The sequence below is a fragment of the Staurois parvus genome, unplaced genomic scaffold (assembly GCF_062004578.1).
Source record: "Staurois parvus isolate SC_StPar_1 unplaced genomic scaffold, SC_StPar_1.0 ptg000578l, whole genome shotgun sequence".
NCBI classification, from domain to species: Eukaryota; Metazoa; Chordata; class Amphibia; order Anura; family Ranidae; genus Staurois; species Staurois parvus.
In genome coordinates, this window is record NW_028318374.1 from 3,481,226 (window position 1) to 3,507,790 (window position 26,565).

The following is a 26,565-nucleotide window of genomic DNA, read 5'->3' on the forward strand; positions in this document are numbered from 1 at the left end:
CATCTACAATTTTTGGTCTGTTGACATACATTGGTAACCCACTCAAAGTGAATGGGTTGCTTTAAAGCCCAACTCAAGACTGGAAGAAAAAAAAACCCTTGCAGTGCCCCCTCCCCCCTAAGGGTTAAATGTTTTCTATATCTAGGAAAGATGGGAGAAGGCTACATTACTTCCCTGTCCAGCTTTGGCGCTGTCCTTTTCTTCCTCCAGCACTTTGGAGTGTTATGCAAAGTGTAATTGTGGCACAGAGCACCACAGTTACAGGGGACCAGTTACACTGCTGCAGGGGACCAGTTACACTGCTGCAGGGGACCAGTTACACTGCTGCAGGGGACCAGTTATACTGCTGGAGGGGATCACATATTTGCGCAAATACAGTAACGCAATGTAATAGGTTACAAAGGGCTTATTAACCCTTGATTGTTTCAGAAGAGGGCAAAAAAAGCCTTAAACGGTACAATGTGTTCCAATTTACTTTAACAGGTAAAATATACTTTCCTGATTCTCAGAGGCAATATCTGGATTGACAAACTGCGGTGTTATATTTTATTATAGGTTTAGGTTTATGTGTGGGAAAATAAAAAAACATACATAGTACATCTCTAGCATACAAGCACGTTTCCCATGTTTTTGCTCTTTAACAATTCTGCAATACTGAAAAATATCTGTTGATCTGTCAAAAATCCTGTAAACTCCTAATTTCCTGTTTGAACCTATGCTACACCAAGCAGTTGGGTTGATTTACTAAAGGCAGATAGACTATGCACTTTGCAAGTGCAGTTGTTTCAGAACTTAGTAAATGAGGTAAAGCTCCATTTTGCAAGGAATACCCAATCACATGCAAGGACAATTAAAAAGACAGCATTTTTCCTTACACATGATTGGATGATGGATGTCAGCAGAGCTTCTGCTTATTTACTAAGCTCTGGAACAACTGCACTTTGCTAAGCGCACAGTCTATTTGCCTTTAGTAAGTCAACCCCAGTATATTCAGTCCTGTCTTAGTTCTCCTCTGCTGGATTACAAAACACAATTATTTATTATTTATTTCAGGTATTATACAATTTACACAGCGCTTTACATATATATTGTACATTCACATCAGTCCCTAACCCTCAAGGGGCGTACAATCTAAGGTAAATTCACTCTTTTAATCTTGGTAAGTGGGAAGCGTCTTCTATTTCAGAATGGAGAATTCAGGCAGAGTTAACAACACTGCTTGGGATTTCTGTGCAGCAAGAAATTAGGAGCTCCTAGGATTTCTAGCAGATTAGCATGATTTTTTCTGTACTTGTAACATTTTTAGATTAAATATCTTTTTATTTAAAGTTTTAAAGGATAAGTTCACTTTAAAAAATAATGCACTTTTTTTGCATGTAAAAAAAATGTGCATTTGCTATTTTTTTTAGGATCCTGGAAAGCATTGCACCAGCAATCAGCAGTGCAATGCTGGACTCCTGCAGACTGTCAGTGTGGGCTGTCCACCCGTACATTGAACAGGCAGGCAGTTTCACATTGACAAGAAGAATTAATGAACTACCAGAGTGCTTAATAGCGTTGTGGCCAGTGGCGGACTGACCATTCGAGCACTCGGGCACTGCCCAGGGCCCAGGGTCAGTAGGGGGCCCCATGAAATGCCCCTGGTACCTTTCTTATAGGCTTTTTTGAGTGTGGGCAAGGACACAGGGGCCCCATGATCCCCTATTGCCCGGGGGCCCCATGAGTTGTCAGTCCGCCCCTGGTTGTGGTAGTTAATCGAGGACCATAAGCCGAAAGCTGCAAAGGCTGTCTGGACTTGTAGTTTCCTATTCAAAGAACTCTATGAATGAATGATGCAGCTGGGCAGGTAAAGCCTTGCTCGGCCGTGTACTTTTTAAATTGTGACAGCTAGCTGGGGGAGAAGATCTCTGGCTAGCTGTTACAATGGGAGATCAGAGTGGTGTGGGGGCTGGTGTTACAGTAACATGTTAAACACATGTAAAAACAGATATGACAGCATTTCATGAGTAGGATAGGTTGTCATCTTAGTTATGCATACAACAATCAATAGTGAGCCAATTACATAATTGCTGCATTAATGTACAACAGGGAAAGGGGAGGGAGAAAAGGTGAGATAGAAAAATAAGGGGGTGAAAGTGAGCAATCCAAGAAACACCCGAAAAGTCTCAAAAAGTGAAAAGAAACAAATGGGCCAATCAGTAGGAGGTTAGAGCTTGGAAAGTGGCTGAGTTACTATACGCTCTTCAACATGTCCAAGTGGTGCAGACTCTTTTGGGGTCAGGGCTATCTTCCATAATCAATGTCTCCATTGCCATTGTTGAGTATGTGAGCCCATTCCAATAGACTTGGGGAGAGGTAAAATTCCAGGATCGTGACATTATTATTATTATTATACAGTATTTATAAAGCGCCAATAGTTCGCTCAGCGCTGTACATTACAGAGGGGGACAGAACATGTGACAGAACAATACCAATACAATGCAAAACATGAGGGGATCGAGGGCCCTGCTCCTCGGAGCTTACAATCTAGGAGGGAGGGAATGGTGGCACAGGAGGAGATAGCTGTGGGGGATGGAGTGGTAGGAAGAGTGGAGGAGGTCGGCAAGTTAGCAGGGGGTGGGGTAGGCTTCCCTGAAGAGATGGGTTTTCAGGGTGCGCCTAAAGGAGAGGAGAGTAGGTGATAATCTGATGGGTTGAGGCAGGGAGTTCCAGAGGATGGGTGACACCCTGGAGAAGTCCTGGAGGCGGGCATGGGAGGAGGAGACCAGGGAACTAGAGAGAAGGAGGTCTTGTGAGGAGCGGAGTGTGCGTGTTGGGTGGTACTTGGATATTAGGTCAGTGATGTAGTTCGGGGCAGTATGGTGGACAGCTGTGAGGGGGGTGGCGGAGACGGAGCGGTTGGAAAGGTGAATGAGTCTGGCAGCCGTATTCAGGATTGACTGATAGCCAGCGGCGAGGCAGGCCAGTGAGGAAGGAGTTGCAGTAGTTGAGTCGTGATATGATGAGGGAGTGGATGAGCTGTTTAGTGGTTTCTGGAGTTAGGAACGTGCGGATTTTGGCGATGTTGCGGAGGTGGAGTCTGCACGAGTTTGTTAAAGATTGGACTTGGATATGAACCACATAGTGGTTCGAGCTGCCAGTAGGCCGTACCCCAGGCAGGGCAGTGGATAAGGGGGTACCACCAGTCCTCCTGTACGGGGCCCTGGCCAGTAGGGGGCCCAGGCAGCAGGGTGAATCAGATGTTGACAGGGAGGTTGATCGGCATGGTGGGGGCAATTACTGGAACCAATCTCCAGTATGGTATTCTCAGCAGCAGCTGGAAAGCTGGCTTCTTCTCCTCTGCCACCTGCTGGTTTTCAGCTGCTACAGAGAAAGCCATACAGCGGATCGGTTCCAGTACTTGCCCCCTACTGCACCCATCAGCCTCCCTATGCCAATACATTTCCCCCTGCTGCCCAGGACCCCGGATGTGCCCCCACCTCCACAGTGCTGCAAGCTTCCCTCTTCTTCTTTCCACTGGCAGTTTCAAGCACACAATAGGATTCTCCAGGATGGAGAGTAGGGGTAAGGGTCCAGTAAATGATACATTTTCCAGTCCTTTCCTTTCCTCAATGAACACAATGAGTGTTTGGTACCGATCACTTACTACGTTCATTCATAACTGAAGAATATCAAACTGTTTTTTTATTCTCTTGGGGGGAGGGGGGCGCCGCCTTGTCAGGTTGCTGTATGAGGCCTCGTAGTTTTTAACAGCAGCCCTGGCTGCAGGATGTCCTTCGAGACAAACCCAGGGATCACCAGCACCAGAGGAACTGTGTAATGGGGAGCCTACCTCTTCACTACACCTCCAACACTCACTTGGAGTGGAGGGGTACCTCCGATGGAGGTCTACTGGGGTCCGATTCCGTAAGCACAATGTCTCATAGCTATTTCCTTAGAAGTAGGAGGAGACAACTTATGAGTAAAAATTGAACTGCTTTTTCCAATCATCTGAAGAAAAGGAAGTCTGGAGGTATGATTCTACTTGCAGCATTTTTAAAGGGTCTGAACATAGGGAACTGTGTATGTATTGCAGAAGTTATTATTTTTTCACTTTGTCTAGACACACACTCTAATAACCATTTATATTTGCAATGCTTTCTTGATGTATGCTTCTTTATTTAATAACTTTATATCTGTATTGAATTAAATAGTAGTGCAATGTTACAAAGCTATCTTCTTTTGTATAGGAGTATCTATAAACATTAGATTTTTTGCATAGAATTGTATAAAGGCAGTAGAAGGTTCTTTGGATCAATAGCAACGAAAATGATGGAGGGGGACTTGTACAATGCATTCTATAAACCAAGGAGGACCTGTTGCCTGACACTGATGAATATAACAATAGCTTCTTTATTCATAGAATCTTCGTTGGATGGCACCGGAGGTTTTCAGCCAGTCTACACGCTACACCATAAAGGCCGACATGTTCAGCTATGCCCTCTGCCTTTGGGAACTTCTTACTGGCGAAATCCCATTTGCTCATCTAAAACCAGGTAGAGTGTTTGATTTGCCTATGATCCCTAGCGTATTCTGCTTCAGTTATCATCATTATTTCCTTCCACTGGGCAATGGGCATGGGTCACCACATTGGATGTATAGTAGAACTTCACTTTTTACAACATTTATACATTTACTTGTCCCAGCAGCCTCTGAAAAATGTAATGTGTTGCCTTTTCTAAACAGAAGCCAAGCTACCTCCTGGCTCTGAGTAAATCCTGTAATGTTAAATGGTTTACTCATAGTTATGCTTTTAGAGACCTTAAAGCCCAAAAGGGGAAGTTCTGCTTTAAGGACTGCTCCCCCGCTCCCCATTAAGGATTGGGACCTTTGGGGGGTGGGGGAGCAGGTACCCGAATTTGACAGGTACCCGCTCCCACTTCCAGTCCGATCACCTAGGCGACCGGAAGTGGAAGGTGTCCTCCCTCCCTGTAGTCTTTTGGGACATGTGACAGGTCCCAGAAGACTACAGGACCATTCTCGAAGTGCAGCGCTACTCGCGCATGTGCAGTGGGCACCCGGCTGTGAAGCCGCAAGCTGTCACAGCTGGTTGCCCACGCTGAAGATGCCAGCCTCCTGGAATACAGGACGGCCGGTGAATAGGGCTGCGGGGCACACACCACGGGACCGAGGGACAGGTAAGTGGCTGTTTTTGTTTTTGTAGCTGTTGACTTTTTTTTTTTTTGACAGGGTGAGTGAAACTCCACTTTAAAGTGTTTGTAAAGGCTCAAGGTTTTTACCTTCATGCATTCTATGCATGAGATTGAAAACTTTTCTGTGTGCAGCAGCGCCCCCAGCCCCCCCAATACTTACCTCAGCCTCATCAAGATCCTGCGAGGAATATGAGAACCTCAACTGTCCCGGGTCTCTTCCTTCTCATTGTCTGAGACAGCAGTAGGAGCCATTGGCTCCCTCTGCTGTCCATCACAGCCAATGAGCCAATGAGGAGAGAGAGGGGACAGGGAGGGGCTGAGCCGCTGCTCTATGTGTGAATGGACACATGCAGCAGTGGCTTGGGAGCACACCTCCTTGGGTGCCCCCATAGCAAGAAGCTTGCTATGGGGACACCCTAGAGGAAGAAGGAGTCAGAACTGCTGGCAGGGGATCTGAGAAAAGGAGAATCTGGGCTGCTCTATGCAAAACGCATACCACACAGCAGGTAAGTATGGCATGTTTGTTATTTAAAAAAATAAAAATAAAAAACAGAACCTTTAGTATCACTTTGAGGTGAGGTTCACATCTGATTTTGATATGATTTTCAGTGCGATTATGTAGTGCAACTTGTATGTGGTTTGCATATTCTATGGGGCCAAAATTGCACTGGAGCTGCACCAACGTAGTACAGAAACCTTTTCCAAAATCACTCCGTGGTGAGTTGCATTGATGTGAACAGACACCATTGAAAATAATGTGATTTCCAGTGTCATGCATCTGAAATCACACTGGGAAGCCAAACTGGGGGTGCCTCACTAGGTTCTTGTATGCCCAAATCCAGTGTCTCACATTGAGGGTGCAGGCTTGGGAAGAGCCCATCCTGGCGTGATATATAAAATGCACACAGGAGAAAAGCTCCAAGACCCGCACACCAACAAAACCCAATGGTCAATAGAATGGAAGCAGTCTAAGCCTGACTCCAACAAGGCCACGCCACTGATGCGTTTCACCCCACCCACAGGGTTTAGTCATGGAGGAAATCACGCTACTGTGAATGGAGTCTTAGGGGTACCTTATTGCAGGGCTTAAAATTTCAAGTCTTGAGCTACTAGCCAGTCCTTAAGAGGTACTTGCCACCAACAAACACACACAAACATAGACACCTGTACACACACACAGACATGTACATACACACACAGAAACATGTACACACACGCATAGAGACACATTTACACACACACACATACAGACACATGTATACACACACAGGCACGTACAGACATACATACACACAGATACATGTACATACACAGAAATACACACGCACAGACACATGTACATACACACAGACACATATACGTACATACACACACGTACACACAGACACATGTACACACACACATACATGTACATACATGCAGACACATGTACAGATACACACATGTACATACACACAGACACATGTACATGCATACACAGACACACACGCACGCACGCTGTTAAGTGCTCTTTCCTCTCCCCTGAAGCCACTACTGGCTGACATAGAGGATCATGTGACCAGAGTGAGCTGAAATTAGGTAGACACACACACACACACCCTATAAAAAGTTGCAGTACTTTGTTGTTCACTCACAGAGCCGGGTACTGCACTCTAGGGGGAGGCAGAGAGCACAGCACACACTCTTTCCTCTGCTTTCACTGCGCTCAGCTATTGAGCAGTCTGACGGCTCCCAGTGACAGATCTGGCCTGAGCTCTGAGCCTGCTCAGCAAGACAGCCCTGGGGACACACTCTCCCCCACCATAATTTCCACTCGCCATTGGCAAGCAGGCGAGTGGAAATTTCAAGGCCTTGCTTATTGGATACTACAGAAGAACCAAGCCCTGTCTAAAAAGTGAAGGGGCATTATGTCTGTTGTGAAGTATACTTTAGCTAGTTAATAAAAAACAAACCTCGGTTGTGTCAGTAGGACACATGCCAGAATGATCTAATAGTATTATAATAATAAATACTTTTTCCTAAAATGTAGACATCAATTGTATGGTCTCTGGCTCACGGGAGCATTGTGCACGTTTCACAGTACTGCAAATATCTTGTTTGATGTCGGTCAGGCAAGTTCTGTCTGGTAGACTCAGTATTATGCAACACTACTAAGCAGACAGTACAGCTTGCACCTCTAGTGATGGAAACTATACCTAGCGTACGAGGCCACATGCAGATATAAACGTTTCATGATGATGTCAAAGGTCCATCCACATTCTAGTACTGGAGTGGAAGCGAGGAGGAATCACCAGTTCCCACTCCAGTAAGGTAAGTTTTCCTTTGCATTACACTCCCCTAAACTAAACAATCAGTAATTCATGAATAATGTATGGTGGGGGTGCCAGGGGCACCCTAACGACAAATTTTAAATGCTGACCTAAGTTCAGCTTTAAATACTTGAGAATATGTTATGCTCCCAATTTTTTTTTCCTTTTTCAGTGTTTTGCTTCCAATTTAGACAAAAATTGTCAAAACTATGATTAGTGCTAAAATAATCTAAGGCGCTATTTGCTTCTCCTGCAATGATTTGAAGGATCTAACGGGCATTTGAGAGATGAAGTCTGACACAGTATAAATATTTGGAATGTTATACATTTACATGCATATTTATCTTTCCTTAAAAAAAAAAAAGTGTTTCTGGATCTAAAGCAATGAGGACTGATTGGTGTTCAATTATAATTATATGCTTATCAAATTTGAACCTACAATTTCTGCGCTTAATCACATACTCCCACGCTGTTATTTGCATACGGTATTTTATTTTTTTAAGTTAGATGTGATAAAATGTTATAACGATTTCTAAAGTTTAATGAGAAGAAGATCTGAAATTTCTACATACAACTTTTTTATTTTTTAATATACTGTAGCTTGAATTCATTAGAAGGTACATGATAACCCAACATAATGTTCAATGATTCAAAAGGAAGCTCCTGTTTTTTCTTTTCTTTTTTTTTGTGTTGGATATTCAAAAAATAATCAAGTGCTCCACACTCTATAACGTGCCATATTTAAAAAATAAAAACAAATACTGAACCACTAAGTCATGTGGTTGGTCACACATTGTATATATAGACTGAAAATCACAAAGAAGTCATCAGCATACATTGTGGGATTTTTGATTGATTGGGACTTCATACATACAGTTCACAGTACAGTATACAAATGCGAGCCGCTAAGCACTAAAGGTAACCAATAAACCTCAATTAACCAAAATAAAAGAAAAATGCAGCACTAAGATCAATAAATTAAAATAAGGTACATATAATGATACATGAATAAAAGCTCATAGTTGACTGTAAGTGTTCGTAGAGATACTGTATTCATAGGAATTCTGCGATTTCTCTTAATTCGGTGCGATTAGATGTAGAAAAAATGCGCACTCACCGGAACGCATAATAAAATGCGCATAAATATATATAAACTCCTGATGTCATCAAAGGTCATCCAAATGGGGGCAGAAATGGGGTGGAGATCCTTTGCCAGGTATGTGGGTCCTGCGCAGGGGCGGACTGACCATTTTGAAACTCGGGCACTGCCCGAGGGCCCGGGGTCAGTAGGGGGCCCCATGAGATGCCCCTGGTACCTTTTTCATAGGCTTTTTTGAGTTTGGACAAGGACACAGGGGCCCCATGATCCCCTATTGCCCGGGGGCCCCATGAGTTGTCAGTCCGCCCCTGGTCCTGGGGCTTCTGATGTGGATCAAAAGGGTGCCAGAGTTCCCTTTAAGGGATGGATAGGTGCAGCTCAACAGGTATACAGGAGGCTCCCTCTCTGGAAACTGGATGCTGGGTTGTCTGCAAATTAATACTCCCCAAGGGAGTTAAAGTAGAAGAATACCCATAGTGTAGTAATTACTTGTTTAATTAGGTAAGATAAAACATCCAGATAAATCATCAGACATCCAGGTAAGTTGGTGCAGGTAAAACAGAGCAAATCGCTGTGTACAGTGTGTGCAAATGGGACTAACCGTCCACAGTCAAAGATGGCCGCCGGAGCTCCACGTTGCTGCGGCGGCGCGACGTCACGGTGTTATTGGCTCCTCCTTACGCATTTCGTGCACCCGCACGTCGTCTGAGGGGAACACCTCTTTTATTTTAGTTCACTTTTATTTTAGTTCACAGTATGTGTTTCACTTTTTTATGATATCTCTTCAGTGCATCTGAAGAGACTATTTTGAAGTCTATTGATAAGCGTACCTGTATTTTTTTTTGGCATATCAAGTAATATTATGCAAACTTGCGTTGTATATAATGACAAGCACAGGAATTGTTTCACTTTTTTTGTGGATATTGGTTCAGTACTTGATTTTATTTTCGATAATATCGTACATTACAGTATATAGAGTGGAGTGCTTCACTATTTTTTGCATAATTATTGCTTAAAGGTCTAGTGAAGTGCAGGGGTGTATTTACCACAAGGCAAACAAGGTATTTGCCTAGGGTGGCATTTTTAAGGGGGGGGCAGCCCTGCCCCTTGGATGAAAGGACAGAAGAAGGGTCACATGCGGCATGGGGACCTGGTGGGTTCTGAGAGATGCTGGGGGTATCATGACGGTGTATGCACAGCCCGACTCTTGTTCCCGGGGATGTCCAGAGCTGTGAAGGTGAGTGTCTTTCTCTCTCTCTCGCAATGGGGGATGGTGGCTGGTGTATGGGGGGCAGTGGTAGTGGAAGGCTTGGGTGGAGAGCAGGGGTGCTCTTGGTCATTGTCAGGCTTTTTCTGTGGGGGGCACCAATTTTTGTGTTGCCTAGGGCAGCACAAAACCTAAGTACACCCCTGGTGATGTGCACTTTTTGGTGGTAGCAGCTCCAAAGACACTATTCATTGTTTTGGTGTTGGTCCTGTAGTACTTTTTTTTTTTTTGAGTAATATTTTTGTGCAGGGGAATTTTCACATATAGATTGTTTTGAATATTGACACAAAGATTACTCCTTTGTTGGATTTTTAGTGCTAGAAGGAAAGGGTAGAGCAGCAGGTACATGGTACCAAATGAAAGATATTTCCACTAAAGAGTCCACTTCATCAAGGCTTAAAAGGATCGGGGAAAAGAGAGGTTATTGTGCTGAGGTTTTTGTGCAGCACTGTGCTGCATGGATCTGTCAGCAGGGGTGTGTGAGGGTTTTTACAGGGCAGCAGCCACTTTGCCTGTTCCAGGATTCAGGTAGCTGGGCTATATACGCACAAAAAGGGGGGTTGTGAAAAGAAATTCACAGAGAAAGTGGCTACATTATGAACAGAGTGTGACAATCAGAAAAATTTCCAAAAATTATGCTTTATTACATATACAAGTTTGACATTTGGGCAATCGCCCTGGTTTACCATCACCTCAGTATGAGACAATACACACAGACCTAAAACCATATAAAATGACACCAAGACCGGTCCAAATACTTGTGCAACAAAGACAGTGACTACTAGAGCCTAAAGTCTTTGTAGCACTGGCTCACAGGTGAACACTTCCCACAGGAGGTGTATGCAAAAATTATACCATAGGTATACCATGTAACATGTTGTAAATATGTAGACATATGCTACTACCAAAATGGTTATATCCCAAGCAGGGAGTGTCAAAACATTACACTATAGATATAAAATATCACATGTATGCAGTGCAGCAAGCACAGTATGCATCAAAAAGAGAAGCATGCCTCTAGGCCTATAAGAGACAAAAAATGAATGTCATACATAAAATGCAGTACACTCCTATGCCGGCACATGTGGTTGGGGCCCATTCATCTGTAATATAAGCGACTGTTTCCTTAGGGCTCTTAAATGAGAATAAGCCCCATTTGTTACCAGGATGGAAGGATAGATGCAAATAGCAGAGCACTGCTTGAAATGGTTTCTTCACCACTATATGTGGACTACACACCACTTTCTGTAAGGAAAACAAGACAAATCCCAATAAATCTTCTGCCTGTTGAGATACACGTGGTATATCCTGTTTCCTATGAAAAGCACCATGATGTCCCCATCCACCTGCGCAATGGATAGTAGGAGAGGAAAAGATGTCCTTCATAGGTACTGCCTTACAAGGCCAGAGAGGCCAGGGAACAACCGCTGACATCAGCCGATATACCGCGGGTTCCAGCCTCTTCTCGGCACCTGTGCTGCTTAAGCCTGCCTCAGTGCTGGTGCTTTTCATAGGAAACAGGATATACCACGTGTATCTCAACAGGCAGAAGATTTATTGGGATTTGTCTTGTTTTCCTTACAGAAAGTGGTGTGTAGTCCACATATAGTGGTGAAGAAACCATTTCAAGCAGTGCTCTGCTATTTGCATCTATCCTTCCATCCTGGTAACAAATGGGGCTTATTCTCATTTAAGAGCCCTAAGGAAACAGTCGCTTATATTACAGATGAATGGGCCCCAACCACATGTGCCGGCATAGGAGTGTACTGCATTTTATGTATGACATTCATTTTTTGTCTCTTATAGGCCTAGAGGCATGCTTCTCTTTTTGATGCATACTGTGCTTGCTGCACTGCATACATGTGATATTTTATATCTATAGTGTAATGTTTTGACACTCCCTGCTTGGGATATAACCATTTTGGTAGTAGCATATGTCTACATATTTACAACATGTTACATGGTATACCTATGGTATAATTTTTGCATACACCTCCTGTGGGAAGTGTTCACCTGTGAGCCAGTGCTACAAAGACTTTAGGCTCTAGTAGTCACTGTCTTTGTTGCACAAGTATTTGGACCGGTCTTGGTGTCATTTTATATGGTTTTAGGTCTGTGTGTATTGTCTCATACTGAGGTGATGGTAAACCAGGGCGATTGCCCAAATGTCAAACTTGTATATGTAATAAAGCATAATTTTTGGAAATTTTTCTGATTGTCACACTCTGTTCATAATGTAGCCACTTTCTCTGTGAATTTCTTTTCACAACCCCCCTTTTTGTGCATGTCTTTTTTGGCTACTGAATAGAGGCCATCTACTGGGTGATATGGTAATTTATTATACAACCTCTAAATAACTATCTTTAACTAAGCTGGGCTATATACACCTATCTGCTGCAGAGAATACCACAGCATAGTAAGTTATGTTTTTCATGCAGACATTCAAGCCCTAATGACAGGCGCATTTGAAACTCCCAAAATACATGGGAAATGTTTGTGAAGCAAAAGACCATCTTTTCTTCCAACCCCACCCCTAAGGACCCTCTGCAGTTGCAAAAGTATATACATACATATATATATACACACAGTATTTTCTGGCGTATAAGACTACTTTTTATACTTAAAAATATACCCCAAAAATTGGGGGTCGTCTTATACGCGGGGTATAAAATGTGAACTTTGAGTTTGTTTGGGTCAAGCTGGCTGGATGTGCAGTAATGTACATACAGTATACCGCGCTGAGCCAAGCTGGCTCAAAACAAATGTCCCTATGACAGATTAATCTGAAGCAAGCTGGATGTGCGGTATATACAGTATACTGAGTCAAGCGGTTTCAAAACATACCGGTACGTCCCTACGGTAATCAGCCCGCTGGATGTGTGTATGTACAGTAGCTGTGGCTACATACAGTATACGCTGGGCCAATCACGGCGAGTGATGTATTCTACTAATGAATGCAAAGCCTGCTCGGATTGGCTGAGTCAGAGAGGTGGGCTGATGATGTCACTACCTCAACCAATCCGAGCAGGCTTTGTATTCATTAGTAGAATACATCACTCACCGTGATTGGCCCAGTGTATACTGTATGTAGCTGCAGCTACCGTACATACACGCATCCAAGGGGCTGATTACAGTAGGGACGTGCCCAGGGGCGGACTGACAACTCATGGGGCCCCTGGGCAATAGGGGATCATAGGGCCCCTATGTCCTCGCTCACACTCAAACCACACCCAAAAAAGCCTATGAAAGGTACCAGGGGCATCTCATGGGGCCCCCTGCTGACCCTGGGCCCTGAACGTACCGGTACGTTTTGAAAAAGCTTGGCTTAGTATACTGTATATACCGCACCTTTAGCGGGCTGACAGATTAATCTGTCATAGGGACATTTGTTTTGAGCCAGCTTGGCTCAGCGTGGTATACTGTATGTACATTACTACACATCCAGCGGGCTGTATATATACTGTATACTGTATGTAGCCGAAGCTACCGTATTACCGCACATCCAGCGGGCTGTATATATACTGTATACTGTATGTAGCCGAAGCTACCGTATTACCGCACATCCAGCGGGCTGTATATATACTGTGTACTGTATGTAGCCGAAGCTGCCGTATTACTGCACATCCAGCGGTAACCATCTGATTTGGAATTTGATCCATATGATGACTGTCTTACAAATGTATCACAAGATGTCATTCATGAACTTATGATGTCAGAGGATGAACATGAGGATTTTGAAGGATTTTAAGTACCGGTAAGTCATAACCATTTCAATTAAAAAATCGGATGTTTTTAAATGGTGTTGGGGGGTCTCGGAAGGGGGGTAGTCTTATACCGCGAGTATAGCCCAAAACCAAAATGTTTTAACTGGAAAATTAGGGGGTCGTCTTATACACCCAGTCGCCTTATACGCCGGAAAATACGGTATATATATATATATATATATATATATATATATATATATAGCGTTCAAGTAAAACCAGGACTTTTAATTTTACAGGTATAAAAAGGGATGTTAGCATGATGGTACTTTGTGCAGTAGTATTTATTTATTTCAGGTACTTATATAACGCTCTCAACTTATGCAGCGCTTTACAGATATATTGTACATTCACATCAGTCCCTAACCCTCAAGAGGTGTACAATCTAAAGTCCGTAACTTACATTCATACATACACATACTAGGGTCAATTTAGACAGGATCCAATTAATCTACCAGCATGTCTTTGGAGAGTCGGAGGAAACTGGAGGAAACCCACGCAGGCACAGTGAGAACATGCAAACTCCAGGCAGCTGGTGCTGTGGCTGGGATCTGAACTGACAATGCTAATACTGCCAGGTGGAAGTTCTAATCATTTAGCCACTGTGCTGCCCAAGTGGCAAGTGTGTCCTGTTACTGATAGGCAGCGCATATGTCGGAGGCCAGTCCAGAGATCGTTAATCATGATGTCAGGAAACAGTGTTAGCGTGTGCATGGAACGGTGTGTGGTGATGAAGTTTCTTATGAACAAAGGTGTAAAACACACGGATATCTAGAGAACACTTCTGTATTCTGCTCAGCCACAGGAAGACATTTAAATGGTGTAAACCAGGGGTCTCCAAACTGCAGCCCAAGGCTGAATTCCTACTGATACCAATGATGGGACACTATTCCTTCCACTGATACCAATGATGGGGCACTAATCCTTCCATTGATACCATTGATGGGGCACTATTCCTTCCATTGATACCAATGATGGGGCACTATTCCTTCCATTGATACCAATAATGGGGCACTATTCCTTCTATTGATACCAATGATGGGGCACTATTCCTTCCATTGATACCAATGATGGGGCACTATTCCTTCCATTGATACCAATGATGGGGCACTATTCCTTCCATTGATACCAATGATGGGGCACTATTCCTTCCATTGATACCAATGATGGGGCACTATTCCTTCCATTGATACCAATGATGGGACACTACTCCTCCTACTGAACACCAACCCCGAGGCCATGTTTATTCTACCTGATACTGGGCCTGGGACATTTTCTACGGCCACTGGCCCCAATCCAGCTCCCCTAAAGACTGAAAGGCAATAAACTGACCCTTTGATTGAAAAGTTTGGAGACCCCTGGTGTAAACATTTCAAAGATGGCCATACGTCTGTCAGTGACGATCCCGGTCATGGTGGTTCCCAGCCAACAGCAGTCATTCCTGTGAACATTCAGCACGTGAAACACCTGATCCTGCTTAATCGAAACATAACCTGTCGTGAAATTGCACAAGAGACAAATCTTTCTGTGGGAACGGTGAACACAAATGTGATGACGTGAAGCAGGTTGTCCTAGGATGGTTCAGGTGTACTGACAAATCTTTCTAAGCTGTGGCTTTCCAGGCATTAGTTAAATGCTGGGATAAGTGTATAAATGTAGCAGGAGAGTATGACGAAAAATAAATGCAGTACTCACTCCTTGAAATTTGTTCTTTTATTTTATAAACTCAAAAGTCCCAGTTTGACTTGAACGCCCCTTGTGTATATATACTGTGTGTGTGTGTGTGTGTGTATATATATATATATATATATATATATATATATATATATATACACATACTCAGCAGTACCTTTGTCTTGGACTGCCTTCACCATGCTAGCTCCCTGTGTACTGTGTAATGAAGCACATTACCCTGAAATGCTGCTCCTTCATCTCTGGACCCTCTTGTGCAGGGACCTACAGGATGTTAATATAAAGACATACTAAGCTACTATTTAAAGATGCATTTAGGATTTTTTTTCTGCATAACTGGGTTAAATGAGGATATTCTCTATCTGCATTTACTTTTTATACATTTTGATCCTAAATCCTGAAATTCTAGCAGTTGTCATGAATTTATACATATCAGTACATAGGCTCTCACTACTTAAATTCACTGTTTTTTCAAATGGAAAACCAACATAATCTCGTCCCCTGGAAAAACAGAACCTCTAAAATCTGCAGTGCAACATTATATAGAAAATAATAGTATTACTACACATAAACACAAAGGAGGAACTGGCTGAAGTTCTTTCTTTTTTGTCCCCTCTTTGTTCAACAGAATTGGGTCATTAGACCGGCTTCTGTTGTACGGTCCTGCTGGAAAACCAGCATTCAATCAGTACTGGCAGCCAATGGCTGCAGCGTTGGTCAGTGTATTCTGGGGAGGGGCTGTCAGAATACAATAGAAGAGTGGGGGAGATTCCCATATCCACATCGCGTGTGTGGATGCAGAGATCTGTGAGGTTTTTTGCGACCAACCTGCTTGTTGAATAAAAAGAAAAAACTACTAGTGTAGTATACCCAGCTTTAGTTAGGCTATAGATCATGCAATGTTTTTCCACTGGTGGAAGGAAAGAAAGTTGTTCGATACCCCAACAACACAGTCAGTGTTGATAAAGGAATCCCTCCCACAGCACTATTGTGTTCTACCAGCAGGGAGGCTTCCCTGCTGGCAGAACACAATGATTAGTGTTTCCTGCTACAGCTGGCAGAACACAATGATTAGTGTTTCCGGCTACAGCTGGCAGAACGCAATGATTAGTGTTTCTGGCTACAGCTGGCGGAACACAATGATTGGTGTTTCCGGCTACAGCTGGCGGAACGCAATGATTAGTGTTTCCGGCTACAGCTGGCGGAACGCAATGATTAGTGTTTCCAGCTACAGCTGGCGGAACACAATGATTAGTGTTTCCGGCTACAGCTTGCATCACTAATCATCTGGGAAAAACCCAACAGGCTGGCTTTACACGAGTTGATCGATGGATTGACTTCTGTACAACTAGGGTGCCCATACATGGATCGAAATTTATTATCTGCTTAACTGGCCAAATTTCAATCCATGTATGGCTGGCTTTAGTCTCTCACTCCTGGAGTGCTGACTCTTTCTACCTGCTTAGGTATTTATTGGTCTAGCTCAGGGGCGGACTGACAACTCATGGGGGCCCCCGGGCAATAGGGGATCATGGGGCCCCTGTGTCCTTGCCCAAACTCAAAAAAGCCTATGAAAAAGGTACCAGGGGTATCTCATGGGGCCCCGTACTGACCTCGGGCCCTCGGGCAGTGCCCGAGTTTCCAAATGGTCAGTCCGCCCCTGGTCTGGCTGTTTGTTTATCTGGCTCACCATCAAATCTGCGCAGTGGATTTGTATACGGTGGTTGTAGCCATATCTTGGCTAATCCCAAATTATAGAGAACATCCTGATGACATGAAGCACAACATGGTTGTCTTTCTCCCATCATTCTGTTCCAAACTGTAACCATGAATAGTCTATCAACACACAGAATAAGCATCCTGGTAGATCAACTGATCTGCCACCAGTGTGACACAAGCCATTGGGCCACGTAAGTACTACCAAGAATTCCTTAGATCAGCCTTTTTCAGCCTTTGTAATACAGAGAAACCCTTGAAATTTTCATGTCTTGGAGAACTCCTGATAAATTATTACAGCTCAGGAAACTTTTGCGGGGTTAATAAGTTGTAAATATAATAATACATAAAAAAATAGAAAAGCTAGAATTTCTGGGGAAATTGTGTGAAGTGTTCTTGCCTCCACCAGTAGTCTACAACTGGAGTGGGCGGAGTAACTGGGTGGAGTGGCTGGAGTAACTGTGAAAAGGTTGGACTGGGCAGAGTAACTTTCTGGAGTGGGCAGAGTAACTGTGTGGAGTGTTTGGAGTAAAGATAGTAAACATTACACTAACCAATTGATTGATCAAATTTAAAAACTGCACAAGGCAAGCTTGATAGAGTGAGAAATGCATTTCAACTTTTAATTATTTATATAGCACATCAAACGGTTGTAGTTTGAAAATTATGAATCCTATTGTGAGAATCACAAGACCCAGACCTACATTTTGATGCATAGTATGTCTCTGAAATATTAAAAATAAAGGCACAGTTGCAGTTTAGAAATTGCCCTTCAAATTTGAGGTGTCTAGAGTGGAGTTTCAATAAATGTCAATGGGCGGCGTGTGTTGCAAACAAATGGTCATATTGTGAAAACTATCAGGACTATGGCTTAGCCGTGGACATTTTTAGTGGCAGCCGGGATAGCTGAACATTTTGATATAAGATATGTGTAAGTGGGCTTGAAAATGAGGGAGTGATGGCAGTTTAGAAATCATGTCCTGATTTTTCAGCTCACACTCTAGCTTTTGTCAGCTCCCACTCTAGTTTTGAACATTCCGCCATTCATTTTTTTTGGGACCAATTTCACCACAAAAACGCTGATATTTTGTGAACCATTCGGCGAAACGTTCCACAAAGTAATAGCACACCAATCGGGAACAATCCGCACGTGTCGGTATATTACTGTCTATGTAGTGTAACAACTGTGGGAGGAGTTAGGGTGGTAAATTTGGCTATAATAATAAGAATATATATGTGAGATAACAGGAAGTGGTCGCCATGCAAGAATACTTAATAAATAATGTAGTGTATCTAGCACATTTGACGCAAAGAGCAGTTTTTTTTTTCAGCACTTTCCTGGTTCAACATCCATGAAATGGAAGGAATAATAATGATGGCCAGAAAAAAAAAACACCAGCAGTGAAAATTGCAGTGCTGTTTATATTGGTGGTCAATGGAAACGTGCGATCCCTGGAAGAACCCCAGAGTTCCATTGCACCCTAGTTGAGAAACCCGTCCTTAAATATTCTCCTATAATTTGAAGCTCAAAGTGGCTGCTTAACGAAACCAAGTTCTCTAGAAGTTCCACAATTTCCCGTATCACTGTCTACCTTTTATTTTTCATTTCTGGTATTCACTTAAAGTATAACTAAAAGCAAAACTATTTTGTTTTAGTTTTGGATAGAGTGCAGAGAGGTTAGAACACCTGTCAGGTTTTTATTGCTGTATGTGCCTCTATTATGGGGGATTTATTATGGGGGATTTACCCTCTCTTTTTTTCTTGTTTACTGTTATCACCGAAACGGAAAGAAAATCACAAATTTTGGGTTATCACCAAAACAGGAATAGAGTGCAAATCTTCCAATGGAGACAACCAGAGGTCCCCTCACTTTGGCCGGATTTCACTTATTGGTTTATCTATGGGAAAGGAAGTGAAGTTAAAAATCTATAATGGAACACAGATGGGAAAACATTGACATTGACATTGATTATAACCCTACATTACTCTATCCAAATAAAAAATTTGCTTTTAGTTCTACTTTGTAAGTGTACCCGCATGGAAGAAGAATATATTTGAAATATATTTTAAAAATATTCTTCCCAAATATATTGACATATGTTTAAATGCTACAATTTTGGCCATATTCAATATATTTCAAAATATATATCAATAAATAAATAAAATATATATAATGTGTATATATACATATATATATATATATATATATACTGCATGTTAACATGCGTTTTTATTACAAAATATATGATAACTATTTTTAAAAATACATTTTTAAATATACTGTATGTCTTTAAAATTACAAATCTACATTTTTGGAATGCATTTACAGATATATGTAAAATAGATTTTAAAATTACTTTTTTATATGTTAAAAAAAATGTGAAGTATATATTTAGAAACAATTTATTTTTCATATATTTTGTAATATCTACAAAATGCATTTCAACATGCAATATATATATATATATATATATATATATATATATATATACTCACCAGTTCCCTGGTCTCCTCCTCCCACGCCCGACTGCAGGACTTCTCCAGGACTTCCCCCATCCTCTGGGACTCACTACCCCAATCCATCAGACTGTCACCTACCCTCCTCACCTTTAGACGCACCCTGAAAACCCATCTCTTCAGGGAAGCCTACCCCACTCTCACCTAACAGCTGATCTCCTCCACTCCTCCTACCACTCCATCCCCCACAGCCACTTCCTCCTGTACCACTATCCCCTCCCTCCTAGATTGTAAGCTCGAAAGAGCAGGGCCCTGGACCCCCTCGTGTATTGTTTTGTTACTGTATTGTCTCATGTACTGTCCCCCACTATAATGTACAGCGCTGAGCAAACCTTTTGGCACTATATTAATAATGTATAATAATTATATATATATATATATATATATACAGTCATGGCCGAAATTGTTGGCACCCTTGATATTTTTCCTGAAAATCAAGTATTTCACACAAAAAAGGTATTGCATTAACACATGTTTTGCTATACACATGTTTATTCCCTTTGTATGTATTGGAACAAATATAAAACAGAGGCAGAAAAGCAAATATGACATAATGTCACACAAAACCCCAAAAATGGGCTGGACAAAAGTATTGGCACCCTTAACTTAATATTTGGTTGCACACCCTTTGGAAAACATAACTGAAATCAGTCGCTTCCTATAACCATCAATAAGCTTCTGACACCTCTCACCCGGAATTTTGGACCACTCTTCCTTTGCAAACAGCTCCAGGTCTCTCTTATTGGAAGGACACCTTTTCCCAACAGCAATTTTAAGATCTCTCCACAGGTGTTCAATGGGATTTAGATCTGGGCTCATTGCTGGCCACTTCAGAACTCTCCAGCGCTTCTTTGCCATCCATTTCTGAGTGCTTTTTGACGTATGTTTGGGGTCATTGTCCTGCTGGAAGACCCAGGATCTTGGACGCAAACCCAGCTTTCTGACACTGGGCCCTACAGTGCGACCCAAAATCCTTTGGTAATCCTCAGATTTCATGATGCCTTGCACACAGTCAAGGCACCCAGTGCCAGAGGCAGCAAAACAACCCCAAAACATCATTGAACCTCCACCATATTTTACCGTAGGTACTGTGTTTTGTTCTTTGTAGGCCTCATTCCGTTTTCGGTAAACAGTAGAATGATGTGCTTTACCGAAAAGCTCTATCTTGGTCTCATCTGTCCACAAGACGTTTTCCCAGAAGGCTTTTGGCTTACTCAAGTACATTTTGGCAAACTGTAGTCTTGCTTTTTTATGTCTCTGTGTCAGCAGTGGGGTCCTCCTGGGTCTCCTGCCATAGCGTTTCATTTCATTTAAATGTCGACGGATAGTTCGCGCTGACACTGATGCTCCCTGAGCCTGCAGGACAGCTTGAATGTCTTTGGAACATGTTTGGGGCTGCTTATCCACCATCCGGACTATTCTGCGTTGCAATCTTTCATCAATTTTCCTCATCCGTCCACGACCAGGGAGATTAGCTACAGTGCCATGGGTTGCAAACTTCTTGATAATGTTGCGCACTGTGGACAAAGGCAAATCTAGTTCTCTGGAGATGGACTTGTAACCTTGAGATTGTTGATATTTTGCCACAATTTTGGTTCTCAGGTCCTCAGACAGTTCTCGTCTCCTCTTTCTGTTGTCCATGCTTAGTGTGGCACAGACAGACACACAATGCAAAGGTTAAGTGAACGTCTCTCCTTTTTATCTGCTTTCAGGTGTGATTTCTATATTGCCCACACCTGTTACTTGCCCCAGGTGAGTTTACAGGAGCATCACATGCTTGTAACATTCTTATTTATCCGCAGTTGTGAAAGGGTGCCAATACTTTTGTCCAGCCCATTTTTGGAGGTTTGTGTGACATTATGTCGAATTTGCTTTCTTTCCAACCTTTTTTTGTTTTGTCCCAATACACACAAAGGGAATAAACATGTGTATAGCAAAACATGTGTTAATGCAATACGTTTCGTGAGAAATACATGATTTCCTGGAGAAATATCAAGGGTGCCAACAATTTCGGCCATGACTGTATATATTGAAATATATTGAATATGGCTGAAAATGTGGTATTTCAAATATATGTCAATATATTTGGGAAGAATATTTTTAAAATACATTTCAAATATATTTTTCTTCCATATGGGTATGCCCACCCTTCTATAACATGCAGCATGATGGTGAGTAATGAGAGGTATAGGAGAAAAAGAGGGTTAACAAAATTGCTAACTCGTTATCAGGAAAACTGTATTCTGCAATATTTTTCACCCAGTGAGAAATTGTACAGTATTTCAAAGTAATTGAAAAGTCTTCTTGTAGTCTTGGAGATAGTGGAATTGATTTACTAAAGAAGTAAAGTCTGTTGACTTAGCAAAGTATATGTTCACTTTGCACAGTGAATGTTAGTAAATAAGGTAAGCCTTTAAATACCCAATCATGTGGGAGGGTAATTAAAAAAAATACATTTGGTTGCCTCCAAATGATTGGTTGTTTAAGGTGAACACAGCTTTATCTTATTTATTCCAAAAACAACCTCCTGCGCTTAAATGGAATCCTATCTTTCAAAAGCTGCCAACACCAAACTTATACCCAAGTGAGTGAATGATCAATTCAAATTTGGCTGGTAAAGGATTGGCACGTGTGTACCACGTATACGGCACATTATATATTCTTGCATGAAGAGTGAAGTGTGAGGATCATCACAAATTATCATATTACTATTATTATATAATTTTGGACTTTTTGAATTGATTATTTGTTCACTAATTTTGTGCACCAGTATACATATTGTTTCACAGTATACATATTGTGCAAATAGGAGTGTGTTTGTCACTTTTTTCACTAAATATTCCCCGTGAGGGAATTCACGTATGACACAACTATTGTATTATTTATGTATTGATTTATCACCTTGGATATATATATATATATAGGGGATGTATATAGAGTTTGTGCATTTTAACACGTAATTTGTTAGTATTATTAGCGCTACACTATTTATTTTAAATTATCTTATTTATCAAGCTCAGTAAAAATCCAAATTGCTAAGTGAACAGTCTCGATTCCTTTAAAATGAATTCCTAACATGTTGTATAGTGGTGAGCTGGGAAGTTAGTGTTGTACTGCATACATCTCTGGTGTCTCTGCACAATATAACAATTGACAAGAGTATTGCAGAAGAAGTCTGACATTCTACATGTAGGAAATTCCCCCCCTTTAACCTCTTGTATTTACCCAGAACAAAATGAGTTCACCTGAAATTGAGATTTCACAGGTCACAGCAGCCCTTTATTACCCAACCAGTTCAATAAATAACAAAAGGAGGGGTTGATGACCCTTTATGGGAACTAGAAAAAAAATCCAACCAGAGCATCGCATTTGCAACCCAAATTCTGTAGGTCCTCAGCTGCACCACACCACCTCTATCAATACCTAGACCCTGGGAATCAACAACTACACCATACTCGAATGGAACTCTTCGATTGTAAACTCTATTGAGCAGGAACCTCTGAATCCTCCTGTATTCATTTGTATTGTAATTTTACTGTCTTCCTTTATACTGTAAAGCGCTGCGTAAACTGTTGGCACTATATAAATCCTGTATAAAAATAATAATAACAATGATAATAACTCCATACCTTAGGTGGGTTCCGCCCCAGTTTTACACAAATGAGAGCCTTTAAAGACCTTCAGACTGCACACTAGCTGCCATTAGAGCTCTTCACCCTGAGGTCATCACAGAGGACAAGGGGGCACTCTTTACGTCTGGAGGACAAGAAATTTAATCTCCATTGTTTTATCACTTCCTGTACTTCCAGGACAAAAATTAAAGGGAAATCTCAATGGTACACAAACATAAATAAATATCAAAACCTAATGGGCTTAAACCCCACTGTATCCAAAAACCTATGTCTATAGATGCACTTTACTCGGTGTAGAGCTATTCACCCTGAGGTCATCACAGAGGACAAGGGGGCACTCTTTACATCTGGAGGAAAGCAAATTTAATCTTCAAACACGGAAAGGTTTCTTCACAGTGAGAGCTATGAAAATGTGGGATAGACTCCCTCAAGAGTTGGTTCTGGCCAGCTCAGTGGATTGCTTCAAAAAAGTCCTGGATTGTTTCTTAGACAGGGGTAGACTAACAACTCATGGGGCCCCCGGGCAATAGGGGATCATGGGGCCCTTGTGTCCTTGCCCAAACTCAAAAAAGCCTATGAAAAAGGTACCAGGGGCATCTCATGGGGCCCCCTACTGACCCCGGGCCCTCGGGCAGTGCCCAAGTTTCCAAATGATCAGTCCGCCCCTGTTCTTAGATACACAGAATATAACTGGATACTAACATTTATAGGTAAAGTTGATCCAGGGAATATCTGATTGCCTCTCGGGAGATCAGGAAAGATTTTTTTTCCCAGCAGGAGCAAATTGGATCATGCTTTGCTGGGGGTTTTTTTGCCTTCCTCTGGATCAACTGTGGGTATAGGATTATAATTTTTTTTTTCTATGGTTGAACTGGATGGACTTTTGTCTTTTTTCAAGCAGACTAACTATGTAATAACTATGACAGACTAAACAAAGAATAAATAAATACAATAAACACATTTCAGGAAGGGAGGTTTAACAGTTGCTGGTCAACTTAGGGACGCCACTGTCCTTCATTAATCAAGTAAGAGGACCATCTTTAATTTTCAAATCCTGTCAAGGTCCTACCTTTTTACCAGAGGTTATGTTACTCCATGTGCTGGCATCCATCTTGGATTTCTGCAGAGCATGGTGGGAATCTTTTATGCCTTCAGGTCTCTGAGGTCCATCCCCCAGAGGGGTGTGGCTGATGACATATAAGCCTGTGTTCCGCACATGCTCTTTGCACTTGTGTCTTTGTGTCGCTGTTACTCTGTTCTGACTCTCGTGACTCTCCTGGAATCTGACTCGGCTTGTGACCTGACCATTCTTTGTGTTCTCCTTTGATCTGACCCTCTGTTGCTGAACCCGGCTCGTGACCTGTGATTCTCGTCTGCTGTCCTGTACCGTTTTTGTCTCCTTGTTGTTGACCCGGCCTGTCTGACTACTCTATTGTCTTTACCACTAGCTACACGCCATTGGCGGCAGCCATTACCGCAGCTGGGGTGCCTCGGGGGCCGCGACCTGGTTCCTGGCTGCATCAAGTCCATGCCCACCACCAGGGGCCCTGGTGAAGGGCAGCCTGGGACTTAGACTCCGCGCCCTGAGGGACTTCGGTCTGTGGGTGGTGGTTGTCGTCAGCCTGTGCGTTACATTGATATTAGGCCTGCCTGTCCGTTTCTCAGCTCCTGCCCTGACAAATCCCTAACCTTCAGTTGCCTGGCATCCCTTCCACCCTGTCATGTGTCCCTTGTGATTATATTCTTTGTCTTACTTCACTCTGGGCCGCTCTTTGGACCTTTAGAAGCAAATCCTGCCTCAGTAACCTGAGGTTGCAAAACACCATCAACTCAACTCAAACCCTTCCCCTCCCCACCCATAATAGAGTTAGATGGATAATTTTTATAGGAATGGTTTGTAAATTTGAACTTGCCTCAAGAATGTATTAGTCTTCAGATATTACTGTCTGAAATCTTTTTTCTGGATTTTATATTGCAGTCAGTAGTTGTCCAGCACAGTCTCCAACTGCTCCATGACCTTTGCCAGAAATACTTTGAGCAATAAACCTTCACCCTCCATATATTTAATTCCCCTTTGATGAGATTTTGTGGTTCAGTCACATGAATAAATCTGGTGTTTTATTTCTCTTCTTGGACTCTGATTTACTGGTTAATGTTTCCATAATCTGATGGATGATAGATATTTGACTCAATATATGCCAAGCCTAGCAGCTAATAAATTAGATTCCTTATGTAATCTAGTGAAGTTGGCTTTGCAATATTTTTTTTTTTCGCATCCAGAAGGCATTGAAACAAACTAATATTTTTATATGCCTCATGCATTTCATCCCTTTCACGTCTGCTCTCCTCAAATTTAAATATTTGAGTTCAACAGCATCTAAAGAATATGAGTTGAACTTGGATTATTACGAGAGGAAAAAGGTCAGAGCTTCAAAGTAGAGGCTAAATAGAGGCGCTGGATGAGGCGTACCAAACACTTTCAAACCGTCATCTAAAATGAATTTGAGGACAAATTTGCATATTGAAAAAAAAAAAACACTTCTACTTTCCATGTAACAGCTGATAAAACACAGCTGGATATTTAAAGGGAAACTCAGTTTTTACAGTATCTGTCCCTTTTGAAGGCTATAAATCACCTGTTGGATGCAAGTTATGACATTTATAAACATGTATTGCCAAATGTCTGTTTATAGAATTACATTATTCCATAAATATGTAAGAAGGTCCTTAAAGCTGAAATCTGTGCCAAATATATATTTTCTAAATACAAGATACCTTGTTTATTCTGACTTGAGTCTTAGTGCGCTTTTGGAATTTCTTCCAGAACTTTACAGTAATCCAGCATGAAACAACTCCTGCATTTTGCCTCTGTGCAGCAGCTTCTGTAAAAAAAAAAGAAAAGACCAGTCACTTCTGTTCTCTCTCCTTGTGCAGGGTGACTGGTCTTGTCTCCGCCCCCTCCTGCAATTTTCTGCAGGCAGCTTGTAGTAGGTGGAGCCTGCTGGGCTCCTCCCACAGATTTGTTCTCTAATTGTCCCAATGCTCTGGTGTCTGTGTCTATGGCTGTAGGCAGCAGGGCTCAGGAGCGAGCCCGCACAAGTGCCCCCATAGGAAGCAGCTTCTTTTGGGGGCATTCGCTGAAGAGGGGACCCGAAGAGAGGAGGATCAGTGCTGCCCTGTGCAAAACCATTGCATATGACATATATGTTATGTTAATTAAAAATGCAAGCTGTACAATCACTTTATTTATTATATAATGCCATCAATTTACGCAGCACTTTACATATATATTGTACATTCACATCAGTCCCTAACCCTCCAGGGGTGTACAATCTAAGGTCCCTAACTTACATTCATACATATACATACTAGGAACAAT

The 26,565-nt window shown here is 42.1% G+C and overlaps 1 protein-coding gene across 2 annotated transcripts in view; it reads left to right on the forward strand.

The window, feature by feature from the left end:
• The window catches only part of LOC149450216 (serine/threonine-protein kinase TNNI3K), a 452,856-nt gene that overhangs the window by 231,322 nt on the left and 194,969 nt on the right, over positions 1-26,565 (forward strand). For both annotated transcript variants that reach the window (XM_089692165.1, XM_089692163.1), the window contains one exon: positions 4,403-4,535. In XM_089692165.1, coding sequence (XP_089548291.1) covers positions 4,403-4,535 — 133 coding nt within the window. The remainder of the gene's footprint in view (positions 1-4,402; positions 4,536-26,565) is intronic.